Source organism: Thalia democratica, chromosome 8 (genome assembly GCF_965202585.1).
Source record: "Thalia democratica chromosome 8, ktThaDemo2.hap1.1, whole genome shotgun sequence".
NCBI lineage: Eukaryota > Metazoa > Chordata > Thaliacea > Salpida > Salpidae > Thalia > Thalia democratica.
In genome coordinates this window covers 50,305,271-50,322,320 of record NC_139172.1, presented here as the reverse complement: position 1 = coordinate 50,322,320, position 17,050 = coordinate 50,305,271, and the positions used below count along the sequence as shown (strand labels likewise).

Here is a 17,050-nt window from a genome sequence, read left to right as displayed (position 1 = left end):
CTAAATTTTACCTTTAGCAGTTCACTTCAAATAAAAATATAAAAGTTAACCTTGTTAGTTTTAAAAATTGTTTTGGGTATAAAGCACTTATTTTTTCTAAGGGTCAAACACTAAACCAAAAATAGTAAATCAGCAAGCTAAAGGGAATTTATTTAAGTGTCCAAAACCCGCCTAGCTAGGCATTGATCTTCAACTTAATAAAATAAACTCCTTGGAATACCTTGGTTTTAATTATTCATTATTAAACTAACATTACTTTAAATTGGAAGTGAAATAGTTGATATGTTTACAATCAGAAAACCATATAGTTTCGATCACATATGTAACATAATATAAGTTAAAAACAACTTAAGTAGTAAGGTTTTATTTAAATAGAAAAACTTAACTAAATGTAGAAACTTTATTTCAGTAAAACTATTTGCTTAATAAACTTTTTTTGATTGCTTAAAACACTAGGTGTATTAAAACATGTGTTGTAATAGACTTTACAACAGCTATTTTTTAGTATTACCTTGTATTATTTAAATAACATACATAGTAATGATTATGAATTTTTTTTATTTGTACTTCAAGCTTCACAAAAACATTTGAATTGCTAAGTTTTATGCTTATTGAGTTAATAACCATCAAATAGTTTTAAATGAAAACATTTAAAGATATCCAATTTTTTTTTCTACAACTAAGACAGAAGTACTTAAAATCAAATTAACTTCACTACAGTGCAAAATAAAACATTTTGTTCATTTTAAAACATATTGCCCTAAATGAAAGATATATAGTTTATAATAAATGTAAAACAAATATAATTTATTTATTGGTTATTCACTAGTTTTTCAAATATATGTTATTAGTATGCTAATCATCTAGCTTAAAGAGTAGGTTTTAATCAGCCTGCAACATACCCTAGTATAGGTAAAAAAATACAAGTATTATTATAGTTATTTTACTAAACGAATCAAAAAAAAATCTAAAAAAAAAACTTTATTGTAATTATCAATTAACAAACAAAAAAAAAAAGGCTGAAAGCTATACTTATATATCAAGCAAAAAATAATAACTTGGCTACTATTTCTCATAGAACAAAAAGTTTAATTTAAAAAATAAAGCTTCAAAATAAACATTTTTAACAAAAGGAAACAAAACAATACAAAAATTAAAACAAAATACAGTAAATAATATTTTAACAAAATTTAGGCAAACTATAATAAAGGAACTAAAAAAGATTTTGGCAGCTTTGCTTTTGAAAAGCAGTTTTGATATTATTTTCGCAGCAAAATGACACATGACGTAATAAAGAAATGTTAATGCCAACTAAAAGTACAAAAAAATTATTTACAGTATGCTTTCTACAAAAAGTTTTAAATACTCTTAGGCTTCGAACAAACTTGTTTGAGATTTTACAGTTTCAAAAATGGAATGCAGTAATTAAAATGTTATTTGAAAAGTTTGTTAGTCGACAATGAAATACCAATTTGAACATTCAAAATTAATGATTAAACGTTTTGAGACACATTTCATAAAATTACAGAGCAAAAAAGGCTTTTCCAGAGTTTGAACATTTTCACGATTTTCAAATCACAATGACGTCATCATTGTTGTTTTGAACTTCATCTCTTTCAGTCAAATAAAATTCACAAAGTGGAGAAAAAATATGCTTGATTACTGGAATGCTCCATGACTTTTCAAGTAAACTCCATCTGTGCAATTAAATATAACTGAATTAGTTTGTTTATTGAAAGATTTCAACTTTTTAACTGTTTGACTATTGAGACTCAAACATTAGCTTACATTTGTTGAAGTATAAAAACCGTTTTGCAAGATGTTTTTAATAATAAAGTCGTTGAAAAAACTACTTCAATAACAGATTATTTAACTTCAATATATAATACTGATCACCTAAGACAGGGGTTGGCAAATTGATGCCTCCAAAGCCAAAATATGCGGCCCACGAGGTACATTTAACTTAATAACATACTTTTTAGAACAATAGAAACATAATTTTTAGTGGCAGAAACTAGAAACTAAGCCTTTATTTTAATAAGAACTTTTACTGGTGCTCTTTTGTTGCTAATTTCAAACTGCGAAGACTTTTTCTATATGGTACTTACATAAGGCTGCTGGCCCCTTGTTTAAAAAGTACCCCGATTTAATACATTTTTGGTACTTACATAACAAATAAAAGGTAAAATTTCTTTTTTTGAATATATATCTATATTTGATTTGAGAAAAATAGTTTATTTGTGACAAATTATCAAATATTTGCTGTTTTTAGCAGTTTTGCCTTTGATATCAACTAGTCACGTTTGATTAAAATATAAGAAGTCCTTAAAAGCTTTTAATGTTGTTTGACTCTAAAAAAAAAAACAATAGTTGCCAATCATTTTTTCAAAAATTTTTCCAGGTTTTACAAATTTCTTCCAGGTTTTTAAAAGTACACATTTTTGGGTTTATTTGTAGTTTAAAGTTAAATTTAAGGTAAGAAACAGTGTTAAATAGTATAGAATAATTGAAAAGATACTGTAAACCTACTTAATATAAGATTTTTAATAAAAAAATTTTTGGTGATGACAAAAATTTTTTATCTTTATGATAATTTTTTTGAGTCAAACCGAAATTTTATTACTGAACATGTTAAAATTCTTGAAAATTCCAGGTTTTTTCAGGTTTTTCATTCAGAATTCCAGGTTTTTTTCAAAATTTCTTAAATTCCAGGTTTTTCCAGGTTATTTTAGCCTAAATTGTCAAATTCCAGGTTTTTCCAGGATTCCAGGTAAAGTGGCAACCCTGAATAGTTCAATATTTTAAGATTTTTAAATGAACCTTCACTTAGCAAAGTAAAAAATTAGTAACTTATAACATAAAAAAATTAATAACTTTTAGTATTTATATTAAAAGCCAACATATTTAAAATATACTGAATCAACAACCTTTTCTCCTTTCCAAAATTATTAACATCTGTATAATGTTGATCGAATCCAAGTATTCTGTAAAAAATATGTTGATTTAAAAGTTGTTTATAAAGCATCATACAATGAACATCTTTTGTTTAAGTTACTCAGTTTTATTAAAATTGACTAGGTGTTTTTTGAAAAATAAAACACAATACATAAAATTATGTTATAAAACTACTAAACAATTTAGCAAAACATTTTGTAGAAAGATTAAAACTATTTCATCATTTATATAATTGAACTAATTATAACTTTTACTACTATAACACTTTGAAACTATGTTTATTTTATATTAAAACAAGTACTTTCTCTTTTTAAAATTTCAACTAGTAAAATTTTTTAAATAAATTGAGGTTGTTCATTTCACAGTTTAAAAAAAAAGTTTGAAAGTATTTTTGCATTGTTGACCTATAAGTTAATTTTTTCTAGTTTACACCATATTTTTATCAAAAGTTTATTTAACAAATACTTTGGTGTTAATCTATGTGTATATATTTTTATTACATGTTAAATTAATGTCATGTCAGATTTCTAAATCTTCTAGTTATAATATTTTTGGCTCAATGTTGAAATACAAAATGAACAAGGACCTCTCAACTTCGCTAGTCCATAATTCTCCAAAATATTCTTTTCCACTTCTGTCTACAAAGGGCACCGGACTTTTGGCGAACCATTCTGTTAAAAAAATAAATACTTTATTTGAACCTCAACCTTGTAAAAATAACTAAAATAAGTGTTTTTATTTACTAGTAATTTTACATTTATTAATAAAAAAACGCTTTGTAAAAGGCTAAAGCAAACTAGACTAGTTTGTGACCTAAAAGCATTTATAAACATAGCATTTTTACTAAAATGTAATAAACTTAAATAATTTAGTTATTGTTTGGTATATGTCATGTTTGTTATTCTAACAAAAAATTTCTGGTTAATTTCGATTTTAGTTAAACTTTAATAATTTTTTAAGCAAGCTGAAATACCTTCTTTACACCGCTACTAATTTAAAAGTAAGCTTTTTACATTTATATGTTATTTACAAAAAATTTTTGACAGAGTTTGGTTTTACATTAACAACACAATTACAAAAAAAAAACGTTTTTTTAAACTTAGTTGTATAAGAAAACGTCATTTCAACCTATCATAAAAGAAGTTTAGGTCATCTTAAGTTCAAAGTTACTAAAAAAGGTTTTAATTTGAAAACTAAGCGTAAACTTATTTTAAACTTATCACAAAGGGATATGCAATTCTGGTGTTATCTGATTATTTTAGTAAAAACATATTATATACAATTAACTAAACCTTTATCACTTGAGTTGTTTTCAATTTTTTTGATATTTGTGTGTCTGTTATTATTCAGACAATCTTGCAAGTCTACATTATCACAGTTCGATGGAACCATTTTTCTAAAAATAAATTAAATAATTGTTTTCATGTTGTTTTAAAACTACTTTGATTTTTAACAAACTCCTTTTACAAGAAAAACTAAAGTAGCCAAAACTTTTATATTTCAATGCTTATGCTTTGATAAATGTTTTAGCTAATAACTTTAAGGATATCGAGTTTTAACTACTTAAGCTAAAACATTTAATTATATATATAAATTTTTTATTCAAAGTAATTACCATAAAAAGAAATAAATAAATAAGTAGTTAAAATAAACCTATTTACCTGTTAATACCAGGAATATTGCTCCAAAATTTTCTTACTTGATTAACAGGAGAAAGTTCCACAGCATTCAAGCTTACTCCTTTGCGCTGTGAAAACAAACATAAAGTTATATTGAACTTTTTATTATAAGTAATTCAACTATGCTCCGTTTTAGTTTGTTGGATTAATTTCAAAGGATTCTGTTTTCATTCGTTAGCGCTGTTAAGGTAAATAGTCATATAGAATAAACATAAACATTATTCATCGTTTAAAAAGTAACAATACAAGTATTTAAGTCTACTTAATAGCTTTGATACTGGAAAATTACATAAATGATTTTTTTTATTTTAAAAAATTCTGAAGGTTATGCTACTTTTCTTTAGACCAGAGTCCTCAAAATATAAAAATCAATGAAATTAAAAAAAAAATATTACTGAGTTGAAAAAGTTAATTGTTTATGAATAAATTGTTAGAACGATTAAAATTTTACTTTTTGATACATTTTTATTATACTTTAAAATGTTATCTCAAACATTGTTTATTTTTGTACTTCTTAAGATCATATTAATTTAGACAGCCAGAACATAATCATAATAAACAAATTAATTAGCAAAACAATTACTATTTTTTAGTAACTTACTGAGCATAGTAAACTGTTAAGAATAATTTTCTTAGATTATGACAAAAAAAAGTTAAGATGACGCTTTTGCACTTTAAACTAGTTACATTATTACATTAACTAACTTTAAAACCTTTAGCTTTGAATTTAAAATACAAATACAACTTAAAACCATTTTGATGTAATAATGTAATTATTAACACGCGTAGTCTGAAATACTTATACTTAATTTATTGTCTTCTTGTTAAAAGACTAAAACAAACAACTTTTAAACATTAAAATACTCTTTTGCAAAAGCTTAACCCATTTAACTTTTACATCTTTTACAACACAAGCTTAAAAGTTTAAATAATTGAACAAAATCTTTTTAAGAAATTTTTAACAACTGATCAGTGGTTTGAAAAATTATGTGTCCACTAGTTTATTAAAACAATACCTTCAATATTAATTAAAATATTTTTTTTTTTACAAATAAAACTTTTGTAATACTTTTCATATTTCAAATAATTATTACATAAAAAGGAAAACGAAAATAATTTTAAGTAATTAAATTGTCTGTAATTAAATATGTATACAATATGTATACAATATGTATACATGTACACTTTTTAAGTGAAACTGCTTCAAAGCTATATAGTTTCAAGAGCTTATCAAAAGTAAAACAAAAAACTAACTTTATTTAATAAACAAAAACAGAAGCTTTTCAAACAAATAAAAGAAAATATTTTTAAAATACTTAATAAAAACTCTGGACTATAAAGTTTAAACAAAAACTTATATAATAAATATTTGTAGTAAAAAACAACAAGATAAATAGTAAAAAACATACAAGTAAATTGTTAAGCAAAGACATGTAATTATACAAAAAACTAACTTGTAAAAAGCTATCAACTCTGCTTTCTTTTTCCTTTACTCTATTTTCATATAACCAGAAAAAGTTTATGTTATTTCTAACTGCTAGAAGTCTGCATGTGTTCCAAATTCTATAAAACTCCATAAACAACTCGCATATTTCTAAAATTAAAGATATATCTATAATAAATGTATACTTGTGAGGTTTATTTTATGCGATTTATGAAAAAAAGATAAAATTACCTTTTTCAATCAGTACTAATGTTTCATACTTTTTGTATAAAAAACTTGCATATCGGTACAATTATTAACAAACAATAATTAAAAAACGAAATTTAGTCAATTTCGTTATTTTTAAGATATAAACAGTCAACAAACTCAATACTTTTATAAACTAAGTACAATCAGCAACTTGTTTAAGTTAAATTTATAAAAATATATTAACTGCAAAACTATTTATCAAAAAAATTTATTATGCAGATTAAACAATGATAAAACTTTTTGTTATTTTTCAACTTTATTTACCTGCCTGAGTTTCCGGGTTGCCAGTTTCATTTTCGGTAGTTCCCCCAAGAAGTAAGTCGAATGGACCGAATTCTTCCAACTGTGTAAAAGAATCAATTTTTTTAAAGAACAATTTAGTCTATATGAAGCAATTGTTGAAATTAGTTGTTCATCAATGATAAGAATAAACTGTTGGCTTACTTTTTTAATGGTTGCTAAACGAGACACAATATATTATTTGACTTAACCATAACTGGTTTAAAAAATTTAAATAAAATTATTTAGATATAAAAAGAGCCAGTATAAATGCAATTAGTACTTTTGAACAGAAACTGTTTATACAGATTTAAGTAGTAACTTCATTTTAAAACTAACAATAAAAATATCTATATAGCTGATAACATTATTAAAAAAAAAAATTACTAACACAAAAAACAACAAAATTTTTCATCAGAAATGGTTTTTAATAATAGTCTTAATTGAAAATTATTAATACAAAAACAACAAACTTTGTATCAGTAATATTTTTTAATAATAGTCTTAACTAAAAATTACTAATACAAAAACAACAAACTTTTTGATCAGTAAAATGTTCAACAATAGTCTCAATTAAAAATTACTAACACAAAAACAACAAAAATTTTTACCAGAAATATTTTTTAATAATAGTCTTAATTAAAAACTATTAATACAATAACAACAAACTTTTTGATTGGTAATATTATTTAATAATAGTCTTAATTAAAAATTATTAATACAAAAAAACAAGCTTTTTATCAGTAATATTTTTTAATAATAGTCTTAACTAAAAATTATTAACACAAAAACAACAAAACTTTTATCAGAAATGGTTCTTAATAATAGTCTTAATTGAAAATTATTAATACAAAAACAACAAACTTTTTGATCAGTAATGGTTTTAATAATAGTCTTAATTAAAAATTATTAATACAAAAACAACAGACTTGGTCATCAGTAATGGTTTTAATATCACCAATATATTGAGCCTCATTGTAACGTGTTGTCACTAGTGTTTTTAAATCATCACAAATTTCACTTGCCACATATACATCCACTTTTATACCCATTTTTTTCAATGTTACTAGCCCTGTAAGAATGCAACAAGTAGAAAATGTTAATAATAAGTTTAAATAACCTGAGAAAGTACTTTAAATTAATATAAATCTGTAAGAATGTAATAACTAGAAATCTGTACACAAAATACTAACAATAAGTTTAAAATAACCCAAATAAACAGTTGAATATCTTGCTAACTAGCAAAAAGCACCATTTAAAAACTTAAAAAAGTAAAATAAAGTTTGAACGTCTTTTTTAAGAACCTTCACCAGTTGTAACGTTTATTGACCGAAAAGCAAAAAATAAAATAGTAACAACTTATAACATGATGAAAATTATCAACTACTAGTCACTAATAACTATTTTCGAATCAATGTTATAATCTAATTACCTGAAATTTTAAGAAATATTAACAAAGAGAGTATTTAAGTAACTATTAAGTTAAGTTGTTTATATACAGCTTAGTAAATTTTGTATAAAAATTTATGACATATTATAAACTATAAAAATGATTTTTTTTCTTACCAGGTGAAATACCGTCAAACAAAGACAAAACACGAATCGGTTTCTTTTCAATCGGAGCTTTAATTGCCGCTATGCCCTATGAAACATAATTCAAATTGACAGTTATGTTGAAGTTGCAAAACTTTTGTTGTTTGTAATTATTTGGCCTTTGTTTTAAACTTTTAGTTCATTAAAAAACTTAAAAACTAATAAACTAATCAAAAATTAAAACAATATACTTATCAATAAAAATAAAATTGCCCAGAAAAAAATAAAGCCATATTATTAAAAGAGCATTAATAACTAATACATTAATATCAATTTCCTTTTATATAAAGTTAAAACATTTAAACAAAAGTTATTGTATCTAGTATAACCAAATCCATTTATAATACTCTCAACTTAAGGTTAATAAACAAACATTCTAACATCACTATGGTAATCTTTGCAATGATTTATGAACCTAGCCATCCCTGTTTTATGATCAGACCTTCTTTTCAGCAATTCATGTGTACTTTTTTCCCTGCATAAGAAGCATTTGAAACTTTTCGACTTTTTGACCTGTATAAAACATTTTGTACAGTATAAAATGGTTCGGGTAATGTGGATAAAATGTTATACAATGTGGATAATGTAGAAGAGTTTTATAATTGAAAATTTAACTGTGCAAGGTTAGGTAGATTCACCACTTTTTAACGCACTCAAAAAAAAATCATTAAATAAGATAATAAACTCAACCTTAGTTTGAAAAAAAAAATTAAAAAGTTTATGAACTGATCATAGTGGTGTTAAACATCTTTTAGATAATAAAGTTGTTAAGTAATAATTGTAGTAAAACACTTAGATGTGAAATAAGTACACACAAAAATCAATATGAGTACAGAATATGACACAAATTCTTAAATCAGTAGACTACCATTTAATAAACAATACTTTCCAGTAGTTATAAAAATAATTGATATTCAAACACAAAAAAAATAAAAAATAATTTCAAAAAGTATAAAGACATTCCATTACCTTTAAAGCAAGATAGTTACCAGCCAAATACTCCACACATAGTTGGCAAAATGACCTGTAAATAAAATTAAGTTTTACAACTAGATCTGTAAATAAAAAATTACTTTACAAAATCCTATAAATAAATATATTTTTCTTTAAAAATTCCATAGATTTAGTTGGTACAAAAATACTTGTAAGTTATTATTTTCAAAAATACCTATAAGATAAATTTACTTTTAGAAAATGACCTTTAACTAATTTTTTTTTTAATTTCATATTGAAAGCAAAACGGTGATGCATTAACCATATAATCTATCATTATTGTTGTATTTAATATTTAGTAATTTAATACATTAGACCTGATAAATTATTTCTCGGTATAACTTTAGTTTACCTTTAATTTTTTTAACACTTGTATTTGAAAGTTATTTTTAAACGTGAAAAAATTCTGTCCATTATAAAATTATTATTCCCTTTATAGTATTGCCTACTAAATGACTATAGTGAAACAAAATTGTAATTTTGAGCCAACTCCTAAAATGTTTATGTCTTATTGACAGTTTAACCAACCTGTGACAGCTTTCGGATCGACATTGAAAAACACTTGTACTTGACACACAAACACAACAGTATTTGCATGAGATAAAAGATCGCAAAAACATTGATTCGTAATATGTTTTCTGAAAACAATAAGTAATAAGGTTAGTTGTTATTTGGTGTAATACATGTACTTGATCAACTGAAATCCTATTACACTATACATGTTTTTTAGGGTCTGTTGCTATATAATAATATTTAGAAAAAACAAATAGATTATAAAAGTTCATCTGTGGCAGTGTGTAACTGTTATGTTTTAAAATTTTTTATATTAATGTACATATTCGTATAATTGTCTCTACTTAATAATATTTCTAGATATGATAATAAACAACAAACCTTACAATTGTTACAAATTCTTCCCTCAAAAAATGGATGATCTACGACATTACTGCTCATTTTGAAGCAAATCAAACAAACGTAACTTAATTTCATTTTTCTATTTCGAATCTATAAAAAATAATTAAATCTAATAAAACATTTAATGAGCCTAAAGTACTTAAAAAACAAATTAAACAAAACATTTACTTTTTTAGTACTGATAAATAAGTAACAAACTCTACGTTGACTTAAAAAAGTATTTGGCTCATACTAAAAAATATCAAAAAGTTGGATAGAACTTAAATGCAAGTTAAATTAAAGGTGCTTAAAAAATAAAACTTATATGCATAAATACTTGAAAAAGTCAAAGTGTAGTATACAAATGTGTACTAAAAACATTGTTGCATTGAAAATAAACGATAATTAATAACAAAAAACATGTAACATTGTAAAAACTAAATGACAGAAAAATTATTCAATACAAAATGAACAAAAGGACTAAAAAGAGATTAAAATTAACAAAGACTATCTATACCTATAGTATTTATTGATATTTTAAATTTTTAATAAACTTAAAACTACAGAAGATTTACACAGAATAGTTGAAAACAAAATATAGAAAAAAAAGATACCAACTTAACAAACATTTTTTTTTTAAATGTCAGCTTAAGTTTAAGCTAGAACTTTTAACTATTTTTCTTTATTGTACATTGACAGATTTACACCTTAATTCAGTTATTGAATTTGTTAAATATCAACCATATAAGTGTTTTAACTAACCATTTCAAAAGAAACTTTTCTAGAATCCTCAGAATTTTCAACTTGGTTGTTAAACTCAACTATTTCGTTCAAACTTGGAACTTTTTTAATTGGGCTAGTTTTTGGTTTCTTTAGTGGAGCCCTAAAAATAATAAAGCTAATAACTTTTTATTTATTCCATTAGTTAAATAACAATTAGTTTCAGTAATTCTAGTAATAAACCTTTAAAACTTTAAACTAAGATTTTTTTTTAACTTTAGTAATTTAAAATACTACATGAAAATTATTTTAGCACATAATTTTAAGTCTATTCAAACGTTTTAAATAAAATAAACGCAAGCACACATTTAACTATTTCTTTATTTTTAACTAGGAAACTGAATAAAATTTATAAACCTGTTAGGAACCTCTTCTGAAATTTCGTCTACAGGCCTTTTTCTTGGCCAGCTTGTATTTTTACTGTTCAATAAAATAACAATGGTTTAATTAGTAGACAAAATTCTTAGTATATCAAAGCAAATCTGAATAGTTTTTTGTTATAATTTTTTCTAATATAACATTTTTTAAACCTAGAATCATTATGATCCGACTTTTCTTGTTCAGTTGAATCTTCATCGTCATCATCTGGTATGATTATTGGCTCATCTTTAACTGAAATTTTCCTACAATTACCGTTTCCACTGGGCTTGCTTGTGGCTTTTTGACAATTGTTTTTATTTATAGTTGAACTGTCACATTTTCTTTTAGATTCAGGCTTTTCCTCCCTTCCCGGTTTTTCAGTATCTTTTTCTGAACTTTCAGTTTTATTGCTAGGTTTAAGCTTGCTCACCTCTTTATTAAGTTGCAAGTTTTTATTACGGGTACAAACACTATCTTTTGAACTGCTATCTTTTGTGTTAGGACTTTTAAGTGTTATCTTAATCTCCTCAATTCGGTCACCATCTTTACTTTCCTCATTGTATTCACCAGTACCACAAGCATTAGTGTTCTTAGCATTTTCCTTGCAAATTTTACCAACAATTTTGTAGGAGCTCCTAGTGTCTTTGTGAGAACTACCAACATCACTTCTGGAAACATTAGTACCATCACCTTCTTTAGTAATATTGTCATTATCACTTTTTCTTGTATCAATGCTTTGACTTGTTTTATCTTCTAAGTTGTCAGCAACGTTTTTTTGATTACTAATACTTTCAACGGGTGTACAATTGCTTTCTGCAGAGGTAGTGATATCTTTATTAAGATTTTGAGGGTCAGGTCTGGTATTATTACCAATAACATTTAGTTTATATACATCACCTTTGGAGTTCTGTAAATTTTCATTTAAATTAGTATCACTCTTACTTATATTTCGAGACTTATTGCTACCTACTACTTGAGGATTAGTGGTTTTATGAGAATCTGTGTCTTTAACTGCATGCTTTTCAGGAGAATTTGTTTCATTTTTATCAGTTGTGCTGCTATCATTAATTTGTTTACTACCCACAGTTGATTGATCAACATTCCCACCAGTTGAACCAATATTTTTGCTACAACTGCTGTTCGCGTCTTTAGGGTTGCCAATAACATCTAAATCTTTTATATGCTCACTAAAATCAGTGCTGGCAATGGCAGATGCATGATGACCTCCTTCTGTTTGTTTAGTGATTAATGACAGCATGCTTGCTTGTTGTCTTGTCATCCTACCAAGATCCTCATCGGGATTCCTGAAAGGAAGTATTCTGCCTGGTCTCCCAATTTTTTCTTTGTTTTCGTTTGTCTTCCCATTTGGAGTAGGATGGGGCTGAAAAAGCCTAAATTTAAATTTCTTCGTTTCTTTTTCAGGAGTAACTTTCAAACCCATGCCTTTTTCGTTTTCATCTTCAAACTTACCTGGAGTGTTCAAAGCACTAGTGTCCATTTCCTCATTTTGATTCGGATTGTTTTCATCTTCATTTTGATTTTCAAGAGACACATCAGAAGACTTACACTCAGAAGGCTTGTTAGGGCTTTCAATTGAATTTTCCTGTTCATTTTTGTCTGGACTGCTTTCCTTTTTACCCTCTGTCTTTTCATCAGTAGCACTGTTGAAAATGTACACAACTATTTTTTCTAGCTAACAATATTTTGAGTTAACTTGCATGCAAATTAAAGTTAAGGTAAGTGTGGTGACCAATCAATCATACTAAAAGTAAAGAATTAATCTATCTTTTTTAGGTTTCACTGCAAACTTACTATAATTCAGTATAAAAACAAAAATACAAAAAAAATATTTAACTAAAACATACTTCATCAAATGAAAAGTTTTGAAAGCTTTATCTTTAAGTTATCTGTATACAACTTTTTACCTATAGTTAGTTGTTTTCAGTAAAAAATATTGCTAAATTTACTGTAAAGTAAATAACTTACTTTAATAAAAAACAATTAGTACTTTTATTATTGTTTATTTTTACTTACAAAAAAAAAAGTCGCAAAAACACAGCAAACCTACTTAAATTAAACCAACACAAAATAAAGTTTAGGCAACTGCTAAAAAAAATACTATGCGAAAAATTCCAAAAATCAAAGTTACTGTTCTACATCTTTTCACATCAAACCTATCGTAGTTTGGTAAGAAATGCGTCCAAGTGTCTTTTACAGCGGGACTGAAAAAACATCCGAAGACTTGGAAGACCAACCTTTTCTTCAAGTGATTGGGCGGCACCAATTCATCAGGAGCTCCCCCTAGTGGCTGATCTGCTTCCTGTTCGTCCGATGAAGACACCGTAACTGCGGATTCGTCTTCTTGGACGGGAAGACCCTTGGGGTAGGTTTCTGAGAGATCTGTGCGTTTTTGTAAATATTTGAGTTTTAATAGTGTTTTTTTTATTTTAACAGTATCATTGTTATTAATTGTAACTCATAACAATCAATATGGTTTACATTGTTTTCTTATAAAAGAACTTTTTTAAATCTTTACAACTATTACTTTATGATAAATCAGTAAATTGTGAAACCATACATTGAACTTTTATACAAGCACATTTGTATTTAACCTAAATTAAGGTTTTATAGTTAAATTATTTTGTAAATATACACGATTTAATTTAACATTTAAATGCAACGAGTTTGATATAAACCCAGCGAAATTGTTTACAAAAAAATGTTCATTTTTCCTTGATATTTGATTGGCTATTCTTAAACTACTAGCAACTTACAAAAGTTATAGGGAAGTGGTTCTTTAAAGCTTTTACCTATTAAATTAAATAACCAAACTAAATCAATTACAAGCATGCTTAGTAATAAGTAACAAACTTTAATTGCAAAAAAGAAAAACTTTATTTTTTGTTACTACAAAACATTTTAGTAAAATCTATCAAAAAAGGACTTTTAAAAGAAACAGGATAACAATTTCACTTCTTTTAAAAAGTGTTTTGAATACTCTTTAATAAATATGAGATAATAAATTAATGTTTTATTTTGTAAAAATGATGTGGCTTATGAAAAGTGTGGTAAAAGTATACTTGTAAATCTGTTTTTTACATAATAAGATATAAACATAACATGAAATACATCAAATATTAAAACTTACATTCCTCATAACTTTGTTTTGGCACAATATCCATCATTTTATATGGCATGAAATTGTTTAATGCCCATTTAATAAGGTCCTCATCCTTTTCTATTTTCTTTCCTATAACATACAAATAAGAATTTAAACTTCATTTTCATTCAGTTTTAATATTCCAAAACAACTAAAACTATACCTTTAAATTTAAACTTTGGGCACCAAGTTACACAAACACCACAAATTACATAATGTGTACTACTATCAAAAACTAATCAACTTGAGTTCAAAAAAATACACGAGTTAGAAAATGTGTTGCAATTTTAGAGGATACTTCTTTTTTGTAGCAGACTAAATTCTTCTTAAACTGCTAATTTTATTTAGTAAAGACTAGACAGCTATAAAACAATAGTTTTTGAAAACATATCAATCAGTAATTTTTAATCTAGACTTACTTTTGACGACCCTATGTTGTAAAAAAAGTTTAAACTTTCAGACTTAAAAATAAATAAAAATTTAAATGAAATAATAAAAAAAGCTTCTTATTATACTAACATCTTAACACAAATACAAACTTATATGTTTAATTATTTTGATAAGTGCTACATAACTAAACAGGCACATACAATTGCTATGAATATAATTTGCCTAGTAAGAGTCTTTACTTGTTTAAAAAATATAAATAATGTTTAAGTTCTGTGCTATAAGTTTATTTTGAATAAAAATAAACAGCACACAGATTAGTAAACGTTTTTTATTTTTTGCGTATTTACTATAATTATTAATACTAATAAAACTTACTACTTTTAATAACAAAATTAAGAGAAATTTAAATTTTAACATATTATTGACTGCTTAGTTTTGTTAGCATATGAAGGTCTTTAAAATCGTTTGAAACTCATATTTTTTTTTTTTATAACAACATCTGCATAATGTATCAACCCTCAAATCATGTGTAAATTTGTGTCTATTTTATGTTATATACTTTTTTTTTTAATTTATGCAGCGTTCTTTCAGTTTCAAAAATTTGTACAAACACTCACATTTATTTTTTATACCATTCATACTAAACAAGTCTGCCTGCAGTTGAGTATTTTAACTATAGTTAAAATAATAAAACTATTTGTTTACAAAGTTCTACACTACAACCTACCATGTTATCTTTAAATACCAAGATACATTTTAACTAAGCAAGCATGCCTAAAATTTAAATTCTAAACTTTAAATTAAATCTATAAAAGTATTTTGGGTTTTTTTGAATTTTAGTTTAAAGTTTTCTGAGAGAAGAGTTTTTCAATACCAGAAAAATTTCAAACCAACCAAGTCTTCTTGCAATTTCCTCCAAAAATTCATCAACGGCCTTCTTGTAGAGGCTGTTTGTTTTTCCGTTTTCGTTGTACATACCAGGAGTGAAGTGGGTTTCCCAGCAGTAAAAATATGACATCTCGCGCATTTTCACCTAAAAACAATTGATGTTTAAATATTATTCTACTTAATAGTTTTATGAGATATATTTAAGCCAGTATAACAAAGTATTTTCATTTTCAGGTTAAATTATAAAATGAAAGTTCCAATTTGACTCACAATTACATTATAAATTCATAATTTGATTCATATCAATAAAAACTTTAATAAGTTTTGGTGATTTAACCCATACAAGTACCTGGGAAATTTATAATAATAAGTTTTTTTTAACCCAATTGTTAAGTTTGTGGAACCTCTATTTGAGGCCACAGGGGTTCCAGTCTGTTTGTTTTTAGTTAGAAATGATTTGTGAATTTTTATCTCAGTTACAATTTTAAACATACTGGCTATAACAAAGCTCAAAAACGTTTTGACATATAAAGGATCAAAATTTTTGATTACAATAATGAATGTGCAAACTAAAAGAGTTAAAAATGCAATAAAACTATTCTCAACTATTTTCTTAATAAACTTCATCAAAATTTCACTTTTATTTAATTTAAATAAAATACAGACAGGAAGTTACTAACTTTTATAAAAATAATTTTATTTTAATATGGGATTATATTTTCCAAAAATTAAATAAAAAAAATGCATTGAAATAAAGAGTATGATTATCTAAAAACTAATAAATTTACTTAAAAATTTTAAGTTCCTTACTCAAAAAATGTAGATAGATATATTTATTTTGAAATTTCCTAAAATATTGATCTTTACATAAAAGAACAAAGCTTTTGACAAAAATTATTATCTCACAAAAAGTAAACAAAATTTTCAATTGTGAAAAGTTAACTATAGTTACTACTTTTATCTTTTAAAAAAGAGAGAATATTGTTCTATTCAAAATAACTACTAGATCCCTATGTGGCCTTAAATATTCATCTAGTTATATTTAGTTTGTTATAGAACAAATACAAAAAATTAATGGTATAAAGTTCAAACATAAAGCTATTTTTACAACAGCTTACATTTGCAAGCATACAAACATAGGTAGAATTATAAAAGTACTTTTTTTTTCATTTACCACATTTGCACTAATTAAAATAAAAATACTCAAACAAGAAAATCAAATACCATAAAACACAGCTAAAAAAATTGAGATTTCATAAAAATTAAAACAAGCTCAACCAGCGATTATCATGTGAAAAAAACTAACTGACATTTACTTTTAAACAACTAAAATATACAAATAGTGCAAATGACCTTACAAACTATAAACCACAAATAGCTCCATGC

General features: G+C 25.1%; 1 protein-coding gene across 1 annotated transcript; it reads right to left on the bottom strand.

Annotated features, from left to right (window-relative positions):
* Positions 1 to 1,570: 1,570 nt before the first annotated feature.
* LOC145843309 (DNA (cytosine-5)-methyltransferase 3B-like) lies at positions 1,571 to 9,812 on the bottom strand. The gene is made up of 12 exons (XM_082950771.1): positions 9,721 to 9,812; positions 9,169 to 9,223; positions 8,581 to 8,712; positions 8,173 to 8,248; positions 7,536 to 7,678; positions 6,592 to 6,670; positions 6,089 to 6,228; positions 4,617 to 4,702; positions 4,248 to 4,351; positions 3,536 to 3,626; positions 2,928 to 2,984; positions 1,571 to 1,697 (listed from the first exon to the last, which is right to left on the bottom strand). The coding sequence occupies exons 1-12, from the start codon at positions 9,810 to 9,812 to the stop codon at positions 1,571 to 1,573; spliced, it is 1,182 nt and encodes a 393-aa protein (XP_082806897.1).
* Positions 9,813 to 17,050: the final 7,238 nt, after the last annotated feature.

Bases quoted from the DNA above. Each gene is read 5' to 3' on its own strand.
- LOC145843309 (XM_082950771.1), bottom strand. From the start codon at position 9,812: ATGTTTTTGCGATCTTTTATCTCATGCAAATACTGTTGTGTTTGTGTG. The intron at 8,713-9,168 runs GTAATGGAATGT...TGTTTTATACAG, and splicing joins GTAACTATCTTGCTTTAAAG to GTCAAAAAGTCGAAAAGTTT. The intron at 1,698-2,927 runs GTTGTTGATTCA...TTAATTGCACAG, and splicing joins AATTTTGGAAAGGAGAAAAG to ATGGAGTTTACTTGAAAAGT.